Genomic DNA, 26,665 nt, shown 5'->3' on the forward strand with positions numbered 1-26,665 from the left:
CCTTTGGTTTGTGCTAAATGTGGGATTAAACGATTTAAGAAGATGCTGCTGTTCTGCCTGATAAACCAGTGTCTAACCATTTCGTTAGTTAGTGGTTTTGAATTATGAAGCGTGAAAGGGTTTTCTGCAGTAGTCACAGTTACTCTATAACACCACTACAAAGTTCATAGTAGATGACTATTCATGAAACATTATAATAAAATTATATCAGTTATATTAAATAACGTTATACTTAATGTGGATATACAGTTTACTCTGTTCTGAGTTCTTTGATTTCTACACTGATATGCTCTGTACTTCATTTGTTGAATTTAGATGTCTAAAACAGGTAATGATCCCCTAAATTTCACTTTGTTGTCTGTGTACCTCTTAGGGAAATTTCCATGATAATATTGTATGAACACTTTTTCTTTAGGCTTTCAAAATTAAGATTTTTCAGTTAATCTGCTTTTTATGATGTTCATTTGTAGGTAGTAATGAGATTCTTTGAAATCATATTTCAGACAAAGAATCTGTCTGAGAGTCTGAATTTTTTTATAGCACAGATCACTTCTGCTGTATCACTGTATTCATTTGTAATTGGGTAGATTGAGTTTTCCCTGTTAAGTCACTTAGTATTACACTCGGAATGACTGATTTTGTCATTGGGAATTTATGGAAGTAGTTGTTGTATTTGTAGTTGTTCTTAAGACTATTAGGCAGTTGGAGCTGTTTCAGTCTACATAGTTCTTTCTAGTTCGCTATGAGGTGCTCCATGGAATATTGTTTGGAAATATCCTAGGCAATTACTTTGTAAAAGAAAGGTGACACTTAGGTATCTTGCATATCTGGACTCTGTCTTAAAGAATACCCCGGAGTGTTTTTCAGTTACTTTGGTAGGAAAGGTTTTGTTCCTCTATATGTATTGGTTATACCAGTTTCAGAATTATCTTCTGTAATTTAATTGCTGCTTTTTTTTTTTTAATTATCTATTTGCAGATGTGATGCAGATCCATCTGCCCTAGCTAAATATGTTCTGGCTTTGGTAAAGAAGGATAAAAGTGAAAAGGAACTGAAGGCATTGTGCGTTGATCAGCTGGATGTATTTCTTCAGAAAGGTATGGTCTTTGCTGTAGCAATTAAGCTTGAGTGAAAAGCCTGTCTTGTTTAATTCATTCAGACAATCTTTTACCATAGAATCATGTGTTTATCTCTTTGTTAGCTGTGTTACTTTGAAGTATGTAATTCAATTTTCATGAAGTAATTTGCTTTAAAAAACGTGTATAGTGCAATATGCATATATTAGGTATATGTTTTGTGTCTATTGGTATTCCTGGAAGAAAATTAAGGATATTAAGAGTTATTGCCAGAATTAGAAGTATTGGAGATCTGCACATATTCCAGGAATATTCTTCCAGATGTTTTATTAAGAGACATTAAATAATTCAATGATTGAAAACCTTTATGAAACATTGTCATTATTGACATGTTTCTTGGCTCTGTAAATGTCCTTTTAAAATAAAAAATTAGCATCAGAGTATTCAAAAAATATACTCTTCGTTGTTTTAACTTTTGTGATTGTTGATTTATTTTTTTTAAATTTATTTTTAAAGCAAATGTTACCTGAAGTTTTGAATAATGGGTATTTGTATGCTTTTTATTTTTAGAAACTCAGATATTTGTGGAAAAACTGTTTGATGCTGTGAATACAAAAAGCTATCTACCTCCACCAGAGCAACCATCGTCAGGAAGCCTGAAAGTAGAGTTTTTTCAGCACCAAGAAAAAGAGACAAAAAAAGAAGAGGTAGGCATTGATTTTATTTTAAATTCATGTCTTTTTTTCTTCACTCCTGTAGTTTGCTTATGTGGTTCAGCTTCATCGTATTTATTTATAAACAATATTTCCCAAACTTATACTGTAGCATTAAAATATGTCAGAAGATTTGTGCCTTGTATGTTAAGTACTGCTACACAAGTTTTCTAAACATAAGTGGGTGCTTCAAAGGTAGACCAAAGTGTTTCTGACTCGGCAAATGTAAATCAAGTCATTGAGTTGTGTAGGAATTGCAGTACAACCTACATTAGTTCTTTGCTCAGGATTGCTGTTGTAGTTCTGCTGCCCTTTAATTCAGCATAAATCCAAGGCTGCCATTCCAAATGGCAGTCCTCATTCCTCCAGCTGCTTGATCCAGATAACATCCTTATTTTGACCCAAGTGTTTATGTTGTTCTTTGAGGCAGGAGAATAGCTTTGTCCTTTTCAACATCAGCTCAGGTTTGGCTGCATGAAAGTGTTTAACCGTGATCTGAACCAGCTAACCTGCTGTTGAAGAAAAGACATTACAGTGTCAATCGTTGAATATTCATGTCTTCCCAGATCTGTCACTGCCCTGTAGTATGGGATTTTGCCTACCTGTAGCAAAAGCAGATGTATTTTCAGTACAGCACAATAAGTACTGTTTATTCTGCTTTATTTTCTCCCAACCTGTGCCTTGAATATTCCTAGAAATAGAAATCTAACACGTTATGAAGGTTCTCTAACTGCATTAGATGCAAAAACATTGTTTCAGTTCAGTGTTACTGCTGACTTTGCTCAGCATTTTGAGTTTTTTGTGTTAATTTGATTGTGCTGAAGTCTTCACGGTAGTGTGCTCATGTTTTGGTCTAATGTATATACTTTAAATTCAGATAGTGAAAGAGGAAGAGCGAGAGAAAAAGTTTTCTAGAAGATTAAATCACAGCCCTCCTCAGTCAAGTTCTCGCTACAGAGATACAAGGTAATAAATTTTGCTTAACCTATTGTATTATATCAGTAATCAGATGGATTTGGATTTTTATGGTGTTACCAAATCAAATATTTTTATTCTGTATGGTCACCTAATAAGCCTAAAAATAATACTTTATTGCTCTTTTGCGTATGTAGTTAAATGTCAGGTATATCAGTGACAGTCTAAACTGCCTCGGAGTTGTGCACAACTATCACATTTGAGTTTTATGACTTGTTTTTATATTAGATTTGTGGTTTGTGTTACAACAGTTACTCTGCTCAGTATTGGGATATAATTGTGATAATTTTAATTTAGAAGCCTTCCCTTCAGTAACTGTTACCTTTTTGGTGTTTCCATCTTGGGGAAGGTGCAGTGTTGGGCAGAAACAGAATTTTACACAGGTTTTAAAATCATATGGATAGTAAAAGTAAAAAGAATAAACCAAATAAAATAATTTTAGAAGCCTTTTGAGGAGAAAGGAAGGGCCATAGTTAGATTCCATTTCTAGCTTTTCTCTCATTTTCCATTGCCATTTCTTAAGGGTTTTAGTGGTAGTTAAGGTTTTAAATTATGGCTTCATAATTCTTGTAATTAACTTACCAAATTACATGTTTAGAAGCCGTGATGAAAGGAAAAAAGATGAGCGTTCTCGGAAGAGAGATTATGACAGAAATCCTCCCAGAAGAGATTCCTATAGGGATCGATATAACAGAAGAAGAGGGAGGAGTCGGAGCTATAGCAGGAGTCGAAGTAGAAGTTGGAGCAAAGAGAGATTGCGGGACCGGGATCGAGACCGGAGCAGAAGCCGGAGCAGAACACGAAGCAGAGGTACCAACAGTTGGTCTCTAAAATACGGTGAATGTTGCCTACAAAATTTAGACACTAAATCTAAACACTATGTTCAAATGCACCAAAATTTCCTCTGTTGTTCTTGTTTCTATGTTAAAATTTAGCTTGGTTTTCTGTGGAAATAAGGCTTATGTGGTTGTGTTTTCAGTGCTTGTTTTCCCCTCTTTCCCTCCATTCTTCGCTAATACCTTTGACTGTGTTGGCCACTTCTAAGCAGTGTTCTAACATAGGCAGAAAAATCCAAGTTAGTTCCATTTCATTAACTTTTGGGAAACTCAGAATCTGGTTTGGGAAGATATAGAAATTAATACCCATCTACGGAGGTAGAACTGGCAGAAATTATGTGTTTGACAACAAATGACTTGTCAAGCAGAACAGTAGGGCTCTATTCTTTTTGTCTTGTCCCTTCCTTGGTGTCATAGGAAGGGTCTGAAAGTATTACAGTAAATATTTGCATTTGCACACGTATCTGTAGAATTTAACGCTTCAGTGTAGTAGTTTTTCAAATTAAACTTCTTTAAAAACAAGGCTGTTTATTCATCTGAAAAGAATGCTTTTTCTCCCAATACTGTTACTGATAAATTGGAAAAGAGCATTGAGGGTCATTTTGTATCTTTAGTCTGTTTTAAGACTGTTTTTACCTCTACATTGTTTAAGTCTCCTGTGTGTTATTTTTCTTTATGTAGAATGGGCCTTGGTAACTCAGCCTTAAAAGTAGGAATGCAGAGTTCCTGAAAATATGAGAGCAGGTAGTTTCCAAACAACTTACGAATGAGCAAGTTAACCATGCAGCAGTTTAACTAAAAGATTACAATGTGATTAAAACTTAATTTAAGGTTTATTTTACATAAACTGCAATGGTAATATCTTATGTATAGACAATATCGTATAGTGAAAGCTTGTTTCTTTTTCTAAGCACAGTAAGAAAAGCCTGTGTTATCCACACTTATCTTGAAGACATTTTTATTAGTGTTCCTTTAATGTGGGGTTATTTGAGTCTGTGAACTTACCTCATGACAGAGCTCTTCTTTCTTAATCTGGATACTTACTGTTTATTTGATGGTAATATTAGAAAATTGGGAGAATAGTTTATATGTATTCAGAATAAAAGGTCATATTACTGCTGTATCTGTCCAGGAGGGTTCCACACCTGTCAATCACCATTATTTCCCCAGTCATGACAAACCTTTGCATGCGATAAACATCTGCATTTGAATGCAGAAAAAATGAAGATAAAACAATAACAGTGTCTTGCAACCTTAAAGATGTGTAACTTTTATAGTGTTTTTAAGTGGTGGTTACCTTTTTCTTGCCCATTGCTTCCCGTTATTCAGAATAACTTTCCATCTGAAGTTCTTAGAACATATGCATGACTACAAAAGATGTACTCTGTTTGAAGTTAAATAGGATTTCTGCTTTAATGTGGGTATAACTGTTATTAAAATACCCCAATGGCTGAGTCTGTGTTTTTAAGATTATTATTTTTCTGATTAAACCTTTGGAATGTAGAATCATGGAATAATTGAGGTTGGAAGAGACCTCTGAAGGTCATGTAGTCCAACACTTCTTCTCAAAGCAGATAAACTGGACCAGGTTGCTCAGGACGTTGTCCAGTTGGGATATAAATAACTCCGAGGATGGAGACTCTGCAGGCACTCTGGGCAACCTGTAGAACATTTCAGTTATTATTTTTATATTTGGAGCTGAATTGATGTGGAATAGAGATACTTGGTGGCTGCTTCTGGTGAAAATGTGCAGAAGGAATCATCCAATGTAACTTAATGTGACTTTTTTTTTTTTTAATCTTTCAAATATAGAAAGGGATTTGGGAAAGCCAAAATATGATATGGATAGAACAGATCCATTAGAGAACAATTATACTCCAGTTTCTTCTGTGACAAATATTTCATCCGGCCACTACCCTGTCCCTACGCTGAGCAGCACTATTACTGTTATCGCTCCTGCTCATCATGGAAATAACACTACTGAAAGCTGGTCAGAGTTCCACGAAGAGCAGCTGGACCACAACTCCTATGGAAGACCTCCGCTGCCAAAGAAACGCTGTAGAGATTATGATGGTAAGTCTGTATTTTGTTAATTGCTTCCTGCAGCGTTGATTGGCCCCTTTCTGAAGAGACTGAGGTAGTTTTCCTTTCTTTTCCTGATCTCCTCTAATACTGTGTTGTTTGGTTTTTTTTATTACACAATTCTTGAACGCAAATTTTATCCACTTTTTATTAACTTAGCTTTTAGACAGCTTTCTTTATTAGCGTTTGGATAGATTTTTAGTTCCTAGAATTAATTTATATAGATGAAAACTAGTATATTTATATTAAAAAGTTATAAAAAACCCCCCAGTTTTACTCAGGTTTTCTGTCTTATGTCATGTTTAAACCAAATACTGTATTTGCTAGTTTTGACCATGATTAGCACCTTGTTCCATACTAGCTGAGAAATAATTTTTAACTAGAAAGGTCTAGAGCTGCAGCTTCCCAGGCGAATGTTAAGCTACTTTTTCCGTCTAGGTGTTTCTTAAAACTGGGTGGCTTTTTGTGCTTATCTGTGTCTTAAGCTATCATTTTGCATGTCTTGTGCCAAAATCCACAGAAGAGGCTGCTGCAGTTGGCAGTGACTTAGCTAAATTCAGCCAATCAACCTATTAGCTCAAAAGAGTTTAAATTTCCCCCTAAAGTTTTTTCTGTTGTATATCACAATGACGAGTTTAAGATCTATGCCAGCTTACACTTGGAACTCTGATTAGAATATAATTTGTTTTTCATTAAAGAAAAAGGGAGGGTGAGCTCTCAAGCATTGGCAGAGTTGCACTTGTGAAGAAAATCTTTGCCAGTATGTGTCACAGCAGTGCTGTGGAGCAAGTGGAGTTGTGACAGTGTAGTTTTGTTTTGAAGTTTTCTGCTAATGCAAGCTGAGCTGCAGAATGTTGTGTCCTGGTCTCCCAGCTCTACAGGTATTTCAGAAAGGAACAAAACATGCAGGCTAGTATACTTTTGAAATAACGTCTCCAGGCATGACACTGGGACTTGTTTCCTTTAACAATCTCTTTTCTATAGGAGCTTATTATTTCCAAGTATGAAGCAAATAGTAGTGTGTTGGAAAACTGTGATATAGTTATCCTCAGATTTTTACTGTTGTTGTTTTTTTTTCCCCTACGTTTCTGACTATTACTAAAATCTCTCAGTAGATGTATATTAGGAAGAAATTCTTTACTGTGAGGGTGGTGAGACACTGGGACATGTTGCTGGGAGAAGCTGTAGATGCCCCATCCCTGGAAGTGTTCAAGGCCAGGCTGGATGGGGCTTTGAGCAGCCTGGTCTCGTGGGAGGCGTCCCTGTCCATGGCAGGGGGGTTGGAACTAGGTGATCTTTAAGGTCCCTTCCAACCCAAACCATTCTATGTCTTTTCCATTTTCTTTTCTCATGGCTGTTTGTGTCTTCTAAATTTATAAACTCACCTCTGTCTTCTGTGGCTAGCTGGTTCCAACCTACTGCTCTTCCTATCTGCACTTTCACATTTTTTGCTTGACCCTCTGTAGAACTTAGATTTTTTTTTTTTTCTTAACTTTTCAATTTATACATTCTATAATTCTTCCTGAAAATGAGGTAATACAATATGCTTTTCAGCATCATGTTTTGAGGAAGCAGACGCTCAGCTTTCTTCCCATTTCACCTGAAGATGTTTTGAACTTTTCCCCCATATTGCGTTGTATTGTGCTGAGGGGTTTTGTGGATGCTGTTGCTAAACAGATAATCATAGAATAGTTTGGAAGGGACCTTTAAAGGTCATCTAGTCCAACCCCCTGCAATGAGCAGGGACATCTTCAAGTAGACCAGGTTGCTCAGAGACCCATCCAACCTGACCTTAAATGCTTCCAAGGATCTACCGCCTCTCTGGGCAACCTGTTTCAGTGTTTCACCATCGTCATTGTAAAAACTTCTTCCTTATATCCAGTCTGAATCTACCCTCCCTTGGTTTAAAACCATTACCCCTTGTCCTATTGCTATAGGCCTTACTAAAAAGTCTGTCTCCACATCTTTCTTATAAGCCCCCTTTAAGTATTGAAAGGCCGCAATAAGGACCCCTGGAGCCTTTTCTTCTTGAGGCTGAACAGCCCCAACCCTCTCAGCCTGTCTTCATAGGAGAGGTGTTCCAGCCCTCTCGTCGCTTTTGTGGCCCTCCTCTGGACCTGCTCCAATGTTTTACTTGCATGTAAAAGAAAATAAGTAATTTTTTAATTTATTTTTTATATTAATATATATAATATATTTTTAATATTTCATATTTCCATATGTATGTACATATATGCTTATACAATGCATATATATGTAAATAACAAAGTTTTTTGCTCTTACATAATTGCATTAAACTATAGCAAAATATTCTAATTCTTCCTGAAATAATTGCAAAGGGGAAAAAGGAATTGGAGTGAATTTTCTCACATTGTAATTTTACAATATTAACTTCTAACTTTATTGGGGGTTTTTCAATCCCAATATCTGCAGTTGTTACTTAGAAATACTGTGGTTTTGTTAATGCAATTACAACTGGATTTCATTCTTTGCTTTCACAGTTTGTTACAATTCAGTGCTGAATTAATTCTTCAAGACAAAATGTAACTCCTGTATTTATTCTGCTAAGATCTTGCTGCAGTCTTCCTATGTTCTGACTGTTAAAATAAACAGCCAATTTCATTTTCTAATATAAAATTCTGCTGGTATGTGAAGCTCTTAATTTACAAAGTACTGCATTACACAAGAGAATGTGTCATACCTACTGTCAGTCAAACTACAGCTGTTGAATACTAACAACAAATTTTTTTTGATGTTTCAGAAAAGGGTTTCTGTATGAGAGGAGACATGTGCCCCTTTGACCATGGAAGCGATCCAGTAGTGGTAGAAGATGTGAATCTTCCTGGCATTCTGCCTTTTCCAGCACAGCCCCCTGTTGTCGAAGGACCACCTCCTCCTGGACTTCCTCCCCCTCCACCAATTCTGAGTCCTCCTCCTGTGAACCTTAGACCTCCGGTGCCACCACCGGGCCCCTTACCACCTAGCCTTCCACCTGTAACAGGTAATTTAAAAAGAATAAAACCCATCTTTTAGTAGAAAAGCCTGGATGTTACATGGGCTGTGTGCAGTGCAAAAAAAATGTTTTAAGAATGCCAACTATATTTCAGAAAGTTGTCCTAGGCTCTACTATGGCATAGCTTACCCCAAAATGATTGATTTTTATCGTAATTGTTGCAAAGTTGATTGTTGTAAAATTTGCATGTTAAATGTGAATCTTGACTATGGAATTGTATTTTAATTGTGTTTAAGCAAAAGCATGGTGTGACAAAACTCAGTTCCTTGAGTTTTATAGGAGAAGTTGTCCAAAGCTGACTACTGTTAGTGGAGAAGGGAGATTCCTGGAAACAACAGATATTGGGCACCACATCAAATTTGTACCTGAAAATATATTATTTTCAATTAATTTCGAAACTAAACTTGTAACTAAGAAAATTCTCCAGCTTGTTTACTTTTTCATTGGAAAGTACTTTGGCTCAAGCACTAAAAATTACATGAAGAGTTGTGTTCCTGGCTGTCATTTGTAAAATAGCAGTTTAATATACAGTTCCCTTGTGTAGTGTAAAAACTGTTATGTTAGTTTTATGTGATTATTCATTTCTCTCTTTTTTATTAACTTAGATGTCCCACTTGGTAAAATTATTAAAGAATAATTGGTATTTGATATTGCTTGAAAGTTTCTTAAACTGTTTTTCATTTCTGGTTGATAGTATATTTAGGTAAGAACTGAATTTATTTATTTCACTTAGTGTAGAGAGTAACTGTATTGCTGTGGTGATCAGTTCTGCCTTACATGCTATTTCCAGATCTGTGTGGAAAGTCCAAATATGTGACTTTGTGTCTTTTCCAAAACCTGTTTTTGACAATGATTAAATTGAAGGTCAGGCTTGACTGCTTAGCTTTGAAAGTGTCACGTAACCTGTTGTAAAAAAAGTCAAGCCAACCAACCAAACAAAAAAACCCCTCAGTTTTAAGAAAGATCCCTTTGGCTTCCACCATAGTTGTAGGTTTCTTCTTGGGTATTTGGAAAATAATTTCAATCAAGTTAGTTATTGTCATCACAGAATATTTTTGTTATACCCTATTAAAAAATAGAATTTATTTCTTTGAGTGGGTTCTGTAGAGCTTCAAAAATCTTATGTTGGTGAAGATGAATACTGGGTTAGCAATTAAATTTTGCTTCTGGAAAGAAGGTGTGAAGAGAAACGTTAAACTATTCAAATGCTTTTCTCTATAGTCTTAAGTTCTGAGTCATTTGCTGGTGGGGTTGGTTTCATATGAATGAATGGTGCAACATCTTGTCTGTATATATGCCCTCTCACTCCCCCCCCCTTTTTTTTTTTTTTTTTTGAATAGCCTTAAAAACATTTCAGATCAATTTCCTTATGAGTTGAGTGTAATGCAGGTGTAGCGGATAATAAGTTAACACAGTGTTTTTCTTTGGTTTTGACAGGACCACCCCCTCCACTTCCCCCATTGCAGCCTGCTGGCATGGATGCTCCCCCAAACTCAGCAACTAGCTCAGTTCCTACTGTTGTAACAACGGGTATTCATCACCAGCCGCCTCCTGCTCCACCCTCTCTTTTTACAGCAGGTGTAGTACTGAGGCTTTGCCCACAAGGTTTGCTAAATAGAATAACATTGATTCATATTATACTGTACTTTTTAGAGATTATAATTTCATAGTTTGGTAGAATAAGTGTGTCATTTACACTGTGACAGTAACTTAAACGCTCTTTTTTGCTAACTTATTTCAGGACAAGTAAAATTTGCATGTAAAATGTGAATCTTGACTGTGGAATAATAGTTTCACTGTGTTCAAGCAGAAAATTTGGCATGGCAGTTTTAGGATAGTTGTTATACGGCTCTTATATGTGTATGTTGTAATTAAATAAAATATTATATTTGAAACCATAGGGGTTTTAACTGCAATTTATTTTAATTAGACAATTTCTTTGTTACCAGAAACGTATGACACAGATGGCTATAATCCTGAAGCTCCAAGTATAACAAATACTTCAAGACCTATGTATAGACATAGAGTACATGCCCAAAGACCAAATTTGATAGGACTCACATCAGGTGATATGGATCTACCACCCAGAGGTATGCTCTCAAAGTTACAAAGTTTAGCTGGTTTTCTTACATTAATGCAGATTGAGGCAGTTTTCAGAGAATGTAATACTGGAAAACATTGTGGGGTTTGGTTTTTGTTTGTTTTGTGGTTTTTTTTTTTTTTTTTTTAGTCTTCTGGAATTAAAAGAAGTTTAATTGAATAGGAAATTGTGCTTCTAGTTGCTTCCTTTCTGCATTTTTACAGGTACATGAAAGCGCTTGCTAGAGTTTTGCACAGTTTACACTTGGCTGTAATAACTGGTCACTTTGTATATCTTTTATACAGAAAAATGTTAATGTTTCTGTTAACACTCCTAGGATAATTTTTGCTGTGGAGAGGAGTTATTTTTATCTGGTAGCAGACAATTGTGTATGACTAATCTTAACCTCATAGTTCTATGGCCCTGAGAAGAAGCAGCAGCATACAAAATGAGAAAGGAAGAGGAATAAAACTATTTTTTTTAATGTGGGTTTGTTTACATTTGTATATATTTGTATTTAATCTTACTATGTTTTTGTTGGTATGTTTTTAGTGAGGGGTCCCCCAATATGATTCCTGTTCTTCAGCAAGAGCCACTCCTCTCCCACTCCATCCCTAAATCTTGCTCTTAGGTGTTAGTGCTCTGGAGTACTGTACATTTCCTATCATGAGCATTTTTGTGTGTGACATATAATAGTAGAATGGAGTTGTTAGCATAAAAGGCGTGAGCCTCAGAGGATTGTAGGGGACATTGTGAATCAGTGTGTGCAGTCATCAGGAGGCAGATGCCTTCTGTCGCACCTCTTTTGTTTTTCCTGTGTATGATATTACTGTGACAGATTGAAAGCTATTAGCAATTTTGATCTGTCATGGCATCTGTTGGTAGTTAAGAAAACTCTGTGACCAAGATTTGATTCAGTTTGAAAGAGGATCATAGTCGTTTCAAACTAAACAGTTGTACTTTTCAATGTAAGTTCAATGTGAGCGGAATACCTTTTAACACAGACATTACAAAAAGTATTGTAAAATCTTTTCATCTGTTTACAGAAAAACCTCCTAATAAAAGTAGTATGAGAATAGTGGTAGATGCTGAATCCAGGAAAAGAACAATTGGTGCAGGGGATGGTGGAGTTCCTACAAAGAAGACTTGGTTTGACAAGTGAGTGATCATTAACACAAGGTTGGCTTAATAGTTGGAATTCCATGGAGCTTTTTCCTGTAATCTGAAAGATATATAAAATGTATATAAATTGCAAGCAAGTTAACCTCTGAATAAGCTGACTGTACTAAAATAAATCACACTGTAAGAGTGATCTGTATTTGACTGTCTTCTCTCAAAGGCAGTATAGAGATAGCTGAAGTTGCTTTGGATGATACCGAGATCTACTCCCTGAAAGCAGGAACGATCTGAGAAAGGGAGGCTGCAGTATGGTGGCTGTTAGAGATGACTGATTTTAGTTTTAAAATGTGGATTGTGTCATTGTCATTGCTATTTTGTATTGAGTTGCCAGGTATATTACTGACAGAAAATAGAGGGTGCAGTGCTTAGTGTCCAGCTATACCTGGGGCGACAGAAGGTTGGAAGGGATTTTAAGAGATTACTGGGACTGTGGAGAGCCTTCAAGTAATAGTTATTTAAAGTGTTAGTGGGGAAATTCCATGAGTAGCTGAGAAATAGTTTTTGGAAAGAAGCAATGTGGAGGTCAGGACTTGCTGTTACAAGAAAATTATTGTGAATTATCTCACAGATTTATGTGCTGGGGTATGCTGAGAGTATTGGTGGGGAAAACTGCAGGTATATGGGCCTGTGTGCTGTACCTTTCTACACTTTTCTAAAATCATATTTTTTTTTTAAAGTCTGCAGATCTTTCTCTCTGTGTTTCATACACACATGCTCCTATGTAAGCTTATACAATTTAACATTGTGTTTGCTAGCGTGCTATGGATTTCTGGCTTGATTTTTATTTGTTGCAGGCAAAACTTTAACAGAACAAATAGTCCAGGTTTCCAGAAGAAGTTGCAGTTTGGAAATGAAAATACAAAACTTGAATTGAGGAAAGTTCCCCCAGAACTTAACAATATCAGCAAACTTAATGAGCACTTCAGTAAGTTTGGAAACTTAGTCAACTTACAGGTAAGAGTCAACAAAGAGAAGGCAGTATGCTTTGACTTGAGGTAGTTGCTGAAAGGACAATGTCAGTTGATTTTTACCTGGTTCCCTGAAACTTGTTTCTTAAACATGATCTCATTGTTTTTAATGGAACAGTCATTGAAAAAGCAGAAGTGAAGTGTTCTAGTTGTCTTTTAGATTTTGAACAACCGTTTTCCTCACAGATAAAACATTTAAGATACAATGTTTAAAACATTGAAAATTGATTTGAAGTGTTTTTCCTTCAGCCCTTTTCTCAAGTTTGGATCGGATATCATAAACCATCTGTATTTTTTTGAGGTAAATCGTGAATACAGAAAACCTGTATTTCTCATCCAGAAAGCAGTCCCTGTGATACAGTTTCTTTCTAGTCCCATAGTTTATCCCTTATAATTACTTTGTGGTGTATCCGAGTGACCCGTGTTTATAAACAGAAATAGGCAAACAATTAGAGAAAGATTACAAGAGAGATGCAAAGAACTAAGGCCTAACTTAGGTTGATGTTACGCATTGCAGGCTGTATGTGTAATGTCAGTATTTCATATCCGGTCTCTGAGCTGCTCAGTCTGATCTTTCATCATGTTTCGTTATCAACAAGTTTAAGATGCTGGCTAGTGGTTTTGTGTACGCTTTCTTGTTTGCACTGAGAGGTTAAGTAAGAGGTGTAATAGAATATTTTTGTGTGTACTGATAGACTACAGAATAAAGCTCCTGTGCCTGTCTGAACACTGAGGGAATTTAAATCTCTCTTAATTGCTTTTAAATATTTCTTAAGCCTTTCCATAGTTCACCTAAGAATATTGGTGTATTAGAGGCAGTGTGGTTCAGTAAGGCAAGTAAAACTGTGTGTGAATGTGTATAGAGAGACAGACAAATATTCAGATAGATATTGCAAGCTATCCTCTTCTTCCAAAAGGTATTTTTTGTTCTCTTAATGTGTCTAAAATAATATGTTAATACTCAAAGGAGGAAAACCAAAATGAACTTTGTTTTTTATTTCTCGTACTAGATAGGACATTTATTAACTGACCCCTGTATTTTTTGTAGCAATTTTATTTACTTCAGTGATGTTTCCGCTTGTCTTTTAACAGCTACTCTTATTTGCAATTAGAAAATAGTGTTTGACTATTTAGGCATTTTACTTCAGTTTGTTTGTTTTGGTGTTTTTAACTATTCCTAAAGTTTATTAGCTTAATCCTAAGGTTGTTTCTTGACATGAGGCTTTTCAAACAGTGTAATGAATGGGAAGTATTTATCAGCTGACCCATATTGGGTTTAAATTGTGAGCTTCTGAGCCTTGAAACTAGTGATTTTATGATAATCAAGACACAAATGAAAATCCTACATGCAGTAAGTTTTGTTCTTCTGTTTTAAATCTTAGGTTGCCTATCAGGGTGATCCAGAAGGTGCCCTTATTCAGTTTGCCACGCACGAGGAAGCAAAGAAAGCTATATCAAGTACAGAAGCAGTATTAAATAATCGTTTTATTAAAGTTTATTGGCATCGAGAAGGCAGTGCACCGCAAATCCAAAATACTCCGCAGAAGGTACAGGATCTAAGTCTATTCTGTCTACAATTTTATGTAAAATATAATTTAAACATTTTTAAAAAATGTTTATAGGAAGTAAACAAAGTACTTTTAAAATAATGGATACTTCATGTAGTTCTCCAAAAGTTACTCTTTAATTCTAGATTCTTTGACTTCAGACACAAGGTTCAGGAGTTAATTAGCAAGATAAGACTGGAGGTATTTAAAGAAAGCCCTTGTGTGACTTACAGAGAATTTAGCTCTGTTGTCATCTCATGTGGAGCAAGATTTGATGCTACTGTCTGGTGGATAACATCTATTTTGCTTTAACTAGTATAGGCTTTTTTTTTTTCTGGTGAGCATGACAGACAGCAGAGTTACATTTCTTTTCTTGGAAGATAATCTCCGTTTTCTTCCCAAAGGTGCCGTTTTTTCCCGTCTTTTCCTTTTTCCTTTCCTATTTAGCATGCATACTGCTATAGAAAATAGAAATAGAATTTATTTTACATGAAGGTACCTGTATGTATATACAGATACACACACACACACACATACACATATGTGTGTATGTATATATATGTAGAGAGAGAGGATATGCGAATGACAGTGTAAGAGGAGAACTGCATTAGGAGACTAATTTTGGGGAAATAGATCAGGGATATTTTGTACTTTTAAGTGGAGAGGGAGGGAGGTGCTGATCTCCCTGGGATCTAGTGGCATGGGAGTGGTTCAAAGCTGCATCAGGGGAGGTTCAGACTGGACATTAGGAAGCGTTTCTTTACGGAGAGCGTGGTCAGAAACTTCAAGAGGCTTCCTGGAGAGGTAGTCGATGCCCAAAGCCTGCTAGCGTTTAAGAGGCATTTGGATAATACCCTTAATAATACTCTTTAGCTTCTGACTAGCTCTGAAGTGATCAGATAGTTGGACTAGATGATCACTGTAGGTCCCTTCCAACTGCAGTAGTCTATTCAAGTCTATGTTTTTGGATTGAATGGCACAGTGGAGCACCTGTTGGTAGTTGTCACGTGTATAGTAGCATTGGCAACTTCTTAAGGATGTGAAACAGCAGTTACTGTTGTGGAGCTTAGATTCATAACCTGTGGCGAGCCAAATCGGATTTATTAGCAGGCATAGTGGTTCTTCTCAAACATAAGAGGAAGCTTGGATTTTCCCAGGTTGTGTAGGTTATTGGATAGAGTCTTGTCAGTTAGCTCCTGCTGTAGCAAGTCGTTCTAAATACTCGTGTATCCTACTTCATTGGGTTTGCTGTCAGTGTGAAACAACTCACTCTACACTTAAGAAATAGGAAGCAGGCTCTGTAGAAGAAAAGTTCACTTATTTATATACGCTAATATAATGAACAAATGAGTTGTTAGAGGGTTCTTTCAATTGCGGCTCTAAGTTTTTAATTCCTTCTTTCTCTGGATGGCATATGTCATCATCATTCAGAATCAGTGATTCAGTTTTCCATAGCAATCCTGCTGTAGGGCATTTTAACAGTTTCTTTTCACTCTAGTGCCCCACTTTTTATCTACAAAAATGCAGTTTTAATGACGCCTATCTCACTGTCTCCCCAGTTACCATCCTATAGACTTGAGTTTGGAATCAAATTTATGAATGTCATGCTGGATCTGAACTAGTGCTACTCAAAATGGTATTTTTTAAGCTTGACTTACATCTCATCGGCCAGAAGAGGGCAGTGGAGTATGTCATTTGTATTCATACAAACATTATATCTCTTGAGAAGGATAGCTTGAACAGTTATTGCCATCAGCTTGTCTGCTGTTTATGCTATCAAGCTTGGCGTATTATCTGTGTATTTCCAAATAAATATTGGATCTGTATATTTGTGATTTTGCAAAACATCAATTTTAAATAGTCTTATAGTTTTTAGTGATGTTACTAGCTTCCCAGCATATCACCTTTGGCCAAGTAATCCTTGATGGTTTGAGAATGAGTTCCCTTTAGTACCAGGTGACAGTATTAAGGGTTCTCACTTCACAAAGGACAGCCTGAAAGGCATGTGTTAGGAGACTACAGTTCGAAGTCTGTTATGGGCAACAGAGGGAGCACAGTGACAAGAAAAATTTAAACAGGAAATTAAAAGTTTAGGTGCAATGCTTTCATATTCTTCTACCTCAAAATACAAGAATGATGGAATTGTTGAGTCAGTAAACAGGTATTTTAAATTCATAAGCCTGTCAGGAGGATGAATACTTACTTCCCTTTTAATTGAAATTAATATTTGGTATCGTATCTTCGAGTAGTGTGGAAACTCTTTTCTTCTAGTACTTCATATACTATAAGTATTTGAATTTTTGTCAAGATTTCTGGAGTACTAATTTATTAATTACAGCTAAATTAATTTCACTTATATTTATAATGGTTTCCAGACAGATATTTTTCTGTCAGGATCTAAAGACAGACTTTTGAATTTTTTTCTACGTAAAATCAGTTGGCTTTCAAGTTGTCCCTTCAGTAGTATCTGATCCTGCACAATTTCTTGACCATTGCTGTTACCTCAGCAGGATTACTTTGGAAAATTCTTGTGGAAGTACTTAGTAAAGATAGTGGGAGTCAACCATAATAAATCATCAAATAAAAGGCTTCTGCCAGGAAGCAGAAATAATATGCTCTCTACATTTGCAGTAGATAAAACAACAAGTACGGGCCTTAAAAGGCAGCACAGGAGATTTAGGTTAAATATTAAAAAACATTTTCCAATTCTAAAGGATACTGAAACACTTCTGCCACGCGAGGTGATAGGACCTCTTTCATTGGAAATCTGTAAGAACTAGATAGATAGATACTGTCAGTAATGGCTTAGTTATAGCTGACTTTGCCCTGGAGTGGAGGAATGGATTAGGTGACCTCCTGAGGGTCATAAATATGACAGGAAGCTTGCTTGGAAGCATATTTTTTCCTTTTTAAGTGTTTAATGTTTTTGTCAAAGAAAAAAACAGGCAAGGTGTTAGCTGTCAGGGCATATCCATAGTAGGTTCAAAGATTAGCTGCTCTGTATTATTTTTCCTCGGTCCCATGACTGTGTGTCTCCATATCCTTCTTCTTTTTCTGTTTTGTCCAAGTCAAACACAGGGGAGATGAAAAGCAACATATTGCTGTAAAAAAACGAGAGTCTTTATGATACAAGTTTGTATCTAAATGGTTGATGATGAAAGATTTGTGAAAGGAATCAGGAGACTGCTAATTACTTTTTATTCGGTTCTAACAGGTGGAAATTAAGATGGTCTAAGTAGATGTGATTCACAGAAATAGACCAGACTTGTTTGACTTTTGAGAGTTGCAAGTACAAAATAGATGTTATTGCTGTATGCACTACACAGATAGTCAGTATAACATCCTAAATCTCACTAAGTATTTATTTTTGCCATCAGGTGAATAAGCTGTTGAATGATAAAAAGGAAGAATTGTAAATCTAAATGCCATTGCAGCAATTTCTTTGTGTATTTATTGAACTACATTACTAGATATTGTAGCAGCCTCCTGTTGTTAATATTATGATGTGCTTTTTGGGGGGTGGGGCGGTATTACAGGTAATACAACCCTTAGTTCCGCAACCTAGTTTACCGGTAGTGAAGCAATCAGTCAAGGAGCGATTAGGTCCGGTACCTGCAAGTAATATTGAACCTGCAGAAGCACAGAGTGCCAATACAGAAGTCGCTCAGGTATGTATGAAAATCAGTTGCGTTTCTGTTATAGGTTCCATCATGTATGAATGTATCCATTACATTTACTTACATAGTGCAACTACACATTTACTACTTGTAAGTGCATCTAATTTGATTGTGAGTGGTGTTTTGATATTCAGGCTTTCCTCAGTGCAGTGATATTTGGCTTTCTTACCCAAGCATGGTATTTAATTTTTAGTATCATAGCTTTTTAATTAATAAAAAAAACCCAAAAGACTCTGACAATATTTCGGCAATGTTGTGTTAAATTGCAGTTTTCAGATTTCAAAATAAAGTTGGTTTCTATCCAAAGAACTAAAAGCTGTCCTTTTTTTAATATTATATATGTTAAACAGCTAAAACCATTAGAGACGGATGGTCAGCATCTAAAAGTTTTTTCTGTATTTGTACATCACCCTCAGTACCAGGAAGACTGTAACCGCAGTATGACATGAATAACCACAGAATCTGGCATGTTACTCCTATGAGAAAAAAAACTAATAACCTTTAAATTTTTATTGTCTTAGAAGTATCTCATTATCAGTGTTGTGCCATTACTTAGTTTTACTTGTGAAAAGGAAGATCACCACACTTCAGAAAACATTTGTAGTTTAAATTGAAGCAACAGCTTTCTGCAGTTGATGCCTACAAATACCAGATTATAAAATGCAGAAACTGAAGTATAATTAAAAGGGCCTGTGTAGATAATCCTTTGCCAACTAACATGTCATTCACTTCTTGCAAAAAAGTATGTACTTTAATCTTTGATTCCAAATTTGAGTTTATCTTTGTCTTCTCCAGTCTAGTTATAGATGTATATTAACTGTAAAATCAAATACCTAAAATTCATTTTATCAGCTACTTCAATATTATTTGTCTTGTGTTGTTTCTCAAAAGTCTATGGTTTTATTAGTTAAATATGTTTTTTCTGAATTCCTAGCATTTGTAATTACACAGGAAATGGTTAAAATATTCATAAAGTAAAATGTATTTGAACTGTAATTTTGTTCTGGTTTTTTTAGAATGTGACTAAATTATCTGTGAAGGATAGACTGGGTTTTGTGTCAAAGCCAGTTACTCCAACAACTGAAAAGGTAAGAGAATGTCTTGTTCTCTTCCTCTCACATTTAATTTCAGTAGAATTAATTTTATTATAAAACGCCTTGTGTCAATACTAAGTTTGTTTCATAACTATGAATAAAGTTATTTGTTAAAGTTTATTTTTATGAAGTATAATATATCAAAACTCAGCAGATTGCGAAAGGACTACAAGAAGAATAAAATATGTTAGGACAGAAACTGCTGTTTCGTGGTTTTTGTTTTAATGTAGTAGTTCCTTTTATTCAGTCATGAAAATAACTAGATATGTTCCAGGATCCCGAGTTGTTAGAACAATACAGAAATAAATTTAAAAAATAAATAAATTTTGACACTCTGTTTGAATGAGGTTCAACCTCATTTCAGCCTCATACAGAAGGGTTGAAAGCTTTTCTATAAAAACAATTTGGGGTTTTTGTGTCCCTTAAAACCTAAACACTTACCCCCTCATTTGGTCTTGCAATTTGCAGTACTTGTGAAAAGATAAAAATGGAAATTAGTAAGTATAGAAAGGACAAGGAAACATAAGGTGGGAAAGGTGCATCTGAATGGTGGTTATGAGTTGCGTATTTTGCCCAGTGGTTGCAATTTTCAGAAGACGGAGTTGATGTATTTACTTTAGTAGCAAAGTTTGTGATGCATGTTTCCAGGTCTGTTTAGCACCTTAGGGGACAGCCTTCCCCAGTGTTCACAACATTCATTTGAGAAGACTTTTGATAGAAAGGCAGCAGGTTTTAGGTGGTAACAAGATTCCTCTACCTAGGCATATATCTTTTCGATTGGGAATTGGCTTTACCTGAAATGAATGAAATATCCACTGCATTTCCCCCCCACCTCCTTCAGTATGACTGTTAATGCATTTAGTGGAATCTAACAAGTAAAATTCACTCCAAAGATACTATGCTGTACCTAGCATACAAAGGTAACAATGTTTCTTGTTGAGATTTAATTGTAGAGGGTGTCTTTCTGACTCATTTCAAGCTGTCCACTTCAATACACTGATCTTGTCTCCTTGCCTGTGTTTTGTGGTTGGTTTGATTAGTTGCGTTCTTGTTGCCCTAAATTAGTTGCAGATAAGTATCTTACTGTGTATTCCTGAACTATATTTTGCATACATGCTGTATACTTACTTTACAAATACGAAGTATGCTTCAGTTTGAATGGAAATACTTTTGAGTATAAGGGTTGAGTTATCCTGAAACACCTCTACAAAGAGTAAAGTCATGCTAAAATGGTTTTCCACTGTGTCGTCTTATAGTACAGACTGATACTGATTAGCTGGTAGGCTGTTCAGTGGACTGGTTGTGAAGCAGCAGTTTCCTTTGTCATTTTTAGTAGGGTTATGAAACTTTGTTTGACCTGTTTTTACCTATTGCGGTCCCTTTATGAGGAAATGCCTTGCTTAGTTTGCAGTTATAACCCTCTATAAACTATTAGACATTAGAAGATTGACAGCTGTCAAAAAACATAGATGTCATGTCCTAGATGTATTTTTGCTTCTGACTGGGTGCAGGGTTTGACAAGAACATTCCAGTAAGAAAGCAGGTAGCTATGCTTCCCAAAGAACAGGAGGAAAAAGAGATGAAACAGTCATCGTGAGGCCTTTTCAGATCTGTACAGGGACTTGCAATTTATGAACTTGTAAAGAGATTCACACTATTCCTTCTCTTGAATAGTATTAAGAGATTTAGAAGACACTAACGTGTTGCTTCTTGCTCTGCTCTATTAGTTGATGCAGGTACATCTGCTGTGGCATCTCTCCTTATATTAAAAGATGAGGAAGCGTGGTTCACTCTGCCATGAAGACAGTTCAGGGCAAAAGGAGTGTGTCAATATTTTTGACTTGACTTGGTCCTCTGTTTGTGATGTAGCCTGTCCTAAACCTACTATGTAATAGGAACTATATAATTGGGATGTGCATATATTAATGTGCTTTAATAACTTAAAAAAGTTCCTTCATCTCGCTTTTAATGGCCTGCTTGGAGCATTTTATATCACCTTTTATAATACCCCATAACATGCTTTGATTTTTTTTTTTCTTTGTGGTTTTTTTTTTTGTTGTTCTTGTCTCTGTACTGCTTACTCTAGAAGGTACTCTACTATGGGAAGAAATAGTATAAATAGCACAATGAAGTGAAAAGCTTTTATTTAAAGTGTTCATGTTGTAAATTCTTCTGATCTCTTGATCTTTTCTTTCCAATCTTTCTTGACTGTCTTTTTTTTTTTCTTTTTTCTTCTGTTGGTGGGCGTTGTGTCTATTTTATGGAGTGCATGATGACCAATAGACTCTGCATGCATCTTTTAATTTTCCACATACATATATATATATATATAAAAAGTGTTCTTAAACTCCTGGAAATGATACCAATTGCATAATTGCTGTGATTTGCTAACAAGGTGGACAAGATCATGCCTATATTATCTCCAGCACTTAGCCGTGGATTTTTCAATACTGACGTGGCCAAAATGTCATTTAAGGAATGTGATAAGAAAACAGAATAGTCCAAATCTTCACATGTTGTGGAGATGTACATAGTATACTTTAGAGAGGTTGTAAAGCAGGCAGCTGTGCTCTCAGTAAGTCATGGAGAAGTTTTCATACCTCATTGCAAGTGTAGGAAAGAGAACAGAGAGACATAGGAGTCTCTTCCTTTGCTGTACGATGTTGAAGACTTCCCTGTACTAGAGTTACTACTTCTTGATTGTGCAAGCTTTAATTTGCATAAACTGCATATGAAAAGGAGCAATTGTATCTACTTTGGACCTTAGTCTCTAAAATTGTGTTGAATTTTTCCTTGGAAAATTCATGCAGCCATGAAAGATTGTATTTCAAACTTCAAAACAAAAAAGAAAAACTTCAGTTATTCTTGGGAAAATCTCAGTCTTCTGTTTCCTTAATTAAACTCAAATACATAAAATTTTATGTATTTGAAACTTGGAAGTACCTGTAAAATCTCAATGGAAAGGATTTATAATCTGATATTTATAATTCTTATATATCTCATGTGGTGCTGCCTCTTTAAAAATTGTTTAACTTCAGCAACTCCAAATATAATTGTTACGCCAAATTTTTATATTCCATATCATCAAAACAGACAAAAGAAAAGACGCTTATATATTTTTTTAAGCATTCATGTTTAAAAAAAAAATTGAAATTCACTGGCAAAAAAAATAAAATGATTTCCTCCTATAGGTTTTATCCACTTCTACTGGCTTGACAAAAACTGTGTACAACCCTGCTGCTTTGAAGGCAGCACAGAAATCTTTGCCTGTTGTTTCCACTTCCGTGCTAGACTCTAATGAAGCACAGAAGAAAAAACAGGTAAATTAAATATGCTTCTTTATAAAATGGACCTAGATTGGGAACTTGTGACCACTAGAGATAGTGCACTATGTATATTCATTTCAAGAGCAAAGGTGAAACTAGTTACAAGATTAAATTCACTGTAATGGTTTCTTTTCGAAGGACAAGAAAATTCAGCATTGTTCTGATACTTTTTCAGTGTATGTTCAGGCAGTGCAAGCAGGTTTAAAACTCTATAGAAGTTCAAAATGTGAAACACTTTTTCCTGGAAGCAGTCTCCATGTTGAGGCATGAGTTGTCTATTGTGAGTGAGAAGGGAGTATTTTACAGTTACTGTTCGCTCTTAAGTCTTTCTGGGACTGGCCTTTATTCTCAGTGTATTTTGTACTTGTGACCAAAATTGTTTCTTCACTTGAGAGAGCTGAGAACTGTCTGACTCTGCATTTTATTGTTCCCAAACTATAGTTCTCCTGCATCCATTTTTATTTTTTGCATAGTACTAGGTTTTCTTTTCTTTTTTTTTCTTTTTTCTTTTTTTTTTTTTTCAGAGGAAATGCAAAAAAAATGCATTTGTCGTTGACTAGGTCCCCCAGTTGTAGTTTAGCTTGCTTGGAATTTTCTAAAAAGACCGGTAAAGCTCCTTTTTCAGGTTTATTCTTACCGCTTAGAAAAACTAAATGTAGGAGGATGATTATCTTACTGGTTTCAAAACACAAATTAAGAGTTCAATACTAAGTTAGATTCAAACATAAGTATTAAAAGCAGTATAACCAATAAACAAAGATTTTAGCCTATTGGTAAACTTCTGTAAGTAATGTCTAATATAGTTTGAAATAGCAGTTTTTAGCTGCTTGTCAGCTGTGGCATTGGTCCAGACTTTAAAGAAATCACTTCTAATTTGGGGATTTCATTTCACGTTCGTCCCCTGAAACATGTTTTTCAGAATTAAAGCCTTTACCTTTCAAGTTAAGACACTAAGTGCCTGTGAAATGGCTAAAAGCTTTTAATAAAATTATGGACTTATCATAAGAGCTGTAGGGGTTTTTTTGAGAGAAGACACTGAAGACGTGCTAAGTGATTGGCTCTTTTTTAATGTGCTCTTGTTCTCCTTCCTCTCTTCAGAGACTTATATTACATTGTAATACTAGTTGTGGAAAAACATGATTTTGTGGGACTCACTCCCTCCTTTCCTCCTGTCTCCCTAGTTTTTCTTAGCATTCATCCCCTTGTCTTATCTTGCCTTTCCCTTCAGAAAAATGATTGCACGCTGTATTGCAAAACTAACAATTCATGCAGCAGATTTTGTCAGTATTTGGGAAGACATACAGAAACGTTATTAGGATTTCTTTTTTTATGGCTGTTGTGCATTTACCCTCTTTGTATAAGATAATCCTCTTGCAGCCTGATCCCAGTTGATTGGTGATCTAGAGGTGCAAAATAATCTTCTGCCCCTCCCCTTTTATCCTGTTAAATATGTTGTTATCAGAGCTCTTAATTGTTTTCTGCAAGAATCTGCTATCTAAGACTTCTACATTATGTATCTGAGAGCAAGATGCAATTGCTTGCTCTCAAGCAGCATTAGTAGGAGCTGTGACATCTCATCCTGCTTCTCCTCAGTGCAGTATGTCACAAGTTTGAGTTTCAATTACTTTTTCATTTGCCCATTGCAATGTCAAGACTCTCTTTTTAGCAGATTGAATGGTAGTACTTACCACTTACAAGTTATAGTAGTCAGATGCAAAAGAGATGGTTTTCTTTGGGTAACATTTTATTTTTAGAAAACAGAATGTCTCTTCTTTCTGCTTGTAACTGTACTGGAGAATGCGCTTTAATTGATGGGCTTGATTTACAGTTCATTTCGAGATATCGTCCTTGCATGTTTAAACTCTTATATTGTACCTCTTGCAGTAGTGTATTGTATTGCCTTTGAGCTTTCAGTGAAGTTGTGTAAGGGGTTAATGTGTATATAAGTAATAATTAAGTCTTCACAGTACAGATCTAATTAAGAACGATCATTAGATCCTTCACTAACTTGGTGATGCAGTTTTCCAAAATATAATTTGAAATATTGCCTATTAGTACCTTGAGTTTCTGTTTTTCCCCTGTTATTGTGTGTTACTACTACTGTATAGTTGCCAGGTATAGTATATTCTTCTGGCATTATTTTTCAAAATCTAGAAACTTTCTGTGATTTCTGTTTTTTTACGCTCTAGGAAGCATTACGACTTCAACAAGATGTGAGAAAAAAGAAGCAAGAAATCTTAGAGAAGCACATTGAAACACAAAAGGTAAAATGTTAGCATTAAAGAAAGTCAGCAATTCAGTCTTAAAATGTTGGTTCACTTTTTAAAAATATTTCAGAATTTGTAAGCTACAAAAATGACCTATAAAGTAAGTATTGTCTTAGAGTGGTATTATCACATTATTTTAAGTTTGGAGTTTTAATCTAACTTGCCTTGTTAGTTCACTTAAACTACAAGCTTATGCAATTTTAGTTGAAATTGCCTAATTTGTGTGCAACATGCATATGTTTTTTTGGGAGAAGCGAAAGCCTGAGAGTTCTACTTGACAAAAGCAGAAGAGATGGATGTAGAAAAGCGTGCATGACTGCACTCGGGCTTAGGAGGAGAAAAAGGCCAGAATTTGAATACAAAAATTTTGAAATAATTCAAGTATGTTGAGCAAATCTGTCCAAATAAAATGGAGATATCAATTCATTAGCAAATGAATTAATCAGAGATTTAGACAAAGATTTTGATTTAATGTAAGCTGTTAAAAGCCCTATACGTTGTTTGAAGATCACGGCAAAGGAAATGCAATATTCTGTTCTTCCATTAGTTGTAATGATCTGTAATAGTAGTTGCTAAGTAAAAGATTTATTCTTTTTTTAAATTGGATAGATGCTGATTTCAAAGCTGGAGAAGAATAAAGCCATGAAGTCAGAAGACAAAGCAGAAATCATGAAAACCCTGGAAATTTTGACTAATAGCATTACGAAGTTAAAGGATGAATTAAAAGGTGTATCACCAGGAGGAGGGGCTCCTTTAAAAAGCATGAAAACTAAGACTCAGGTACTCAAGTTTTGGTCAGCTTTTTAGTAAGATGGATTCACGTGCTTATTTCAGCAGAATAAAAATATGCAGCCACATCATCAGTATTTAGAACCATACTGGTTTAATTTTGAAGTTGTCTTTGAAGCGAGATTGGTTTTGCCCTCTTTTTGAAGGAACATAGTTAATTTTAAAACCATGCTGTTGTCTAAAACGTGTATCCACTGTTACATAGATATTACATAAATTGGAAAATCAAAAAAATACCCCCAAAAATCTTATGATTACTTCTTTTGCCTTATCCAGTCTTTTCTGTATAGTCTATCACTTTCTTAAATTTTCAATAGAAGTCATGACAATGGTATTTCATATGCAAAAGGATTACTGTTATGCAACACAGATATTTTCTGGGTTTTTTTTTAATGTCACCGAAATTTTTCAATATATGGATCTTTTTAGATTGAAGATTATCCTGGTCAGTTTTCCTTTGATCTAGCTACCTATGTTTGGGTTGTACCTGTGAGAGAAGTTTCCCTCCTCTGCTATCATTCTTGTTAATATATGGCCATAACCAGTTTCCCAACTGCTTAAAGATGCAATCATATTACCTTCTTAAAAATCAGCATTTTGCTTTTTACAGAAGTATTTGTTCCAAAACAGGTCATAAGGTGATTAAGAATTAAGCGAGACTTTGAGAAATAACATTTTAAGATATTGATATGTTCTTCTAAATACATTACAAGCTTTGCTTGCTTTATCAAGCGAGGAGGTGCGTATTAATAAAAGAGCAGGGCTTTTTGTACAGTGTATTTTCTCGTAGAAGACTGGAAAAGAAGCCTTGATCTTTTCTTGCTGTTTTCATTCCATTCTTAAATGTTCAGAATGCTTATCTTCTCTTCTAATGTTTGGAATTCTGTTTTGAAAAGCTGATGTAACATTACAACCCAGACTTCATTTAAATGGATCGTTAGATTCCGGTTTGAAACAGCATTTCTACTGCTTTATTTTACATAGAAATACAGGCATTAAAAGTAACTGCAGTGTAAATTACAGTGATGTACAGTTTTGAAAAG

At 35.4% G+C, this 26,665-nt stretch overlaps 1 protein-coding gene across 4 annotated transcripts in view; it reads left to right on the top strand.

The window, feature by feature from the left end:
• Positions 1-26,665, top strand: part of RBM26 (RNA binding motif protein 26) — a 56,035-nt gene that overhangs the window by 12,705 nt on the left and 16,665 nt on the right. Inside the window, exons 2-17 of one of the 4 annotated variants that reach the window (XM_074563359.1) lie at positions 979-1,097; positions 1,647-1,783; positions 2,667-2,755; positions 3,363-3,574; positions 5,413-5,673; positions 8,444-8,683; positions 10,133-10,300; positions 10,645-10,785; positions 11,822-11,933; positions 12,749-12,908; positions 14,305-14,469; positions 18,006-18,137; positions 19,163-19,234; positions 22,432-22,560; positions 24,756-24,830; positions 25,443-25,613. In XM_074563359.1, coding sequence (XP_074419460.1) covers positions 979-1,097; positions 1,647-1,783; positions 2,667-2,755; positions 3,363-3,574; positions 5,413-5,673; positions 8,444-8,683; positions 10,133-10,300; positions 10,645-10,785; positions 11,822-11,933; positions 12,749-12,908; positions 14,305-14,469; positions 18,006-18,137; positions 19,163-19,234; positions 22,432-22,560; positions 24,756-24,830; positions 25,443-25,613 — 2,383 coding nt within the window. The remainder of the gene's footprint in view (positions 1-978; positions 1,098-1,646; positions 1,784-2,666; positions 2,756-3,362; positions 3,575-5,412; positions 5,674-8,443; positions 8,684-10,132; positions 10,301-10,644; positions 10,786-11,821; positions 11,934-12,748; positions 12,909-14,304; positions 14,470-18,005; positions 18,138-19,162; positions 19,235-22,431; positions 22,561-24,755; positions 24,831-25,442; positions 25,614-26,665) is intronic. The other 3 variants (XM_074563367.1, XM_074563377.1, XM_074563386.1) reach the window with 3 other exon arrangements.

The sequence above is a fragment of the Larus michahellis genome, chromosome 1 (genome assembly GCF_964199755.1).
Source record: "Larus michahellis chromosome 1, bLarMic1.1, whole genome shotgun sequence".
Taxonomy (NCBI): Eukaryota; Metazoa; Chordata; class Aves; order Charadriiformes; family Laridae; genus Larus; species Larus michahellis.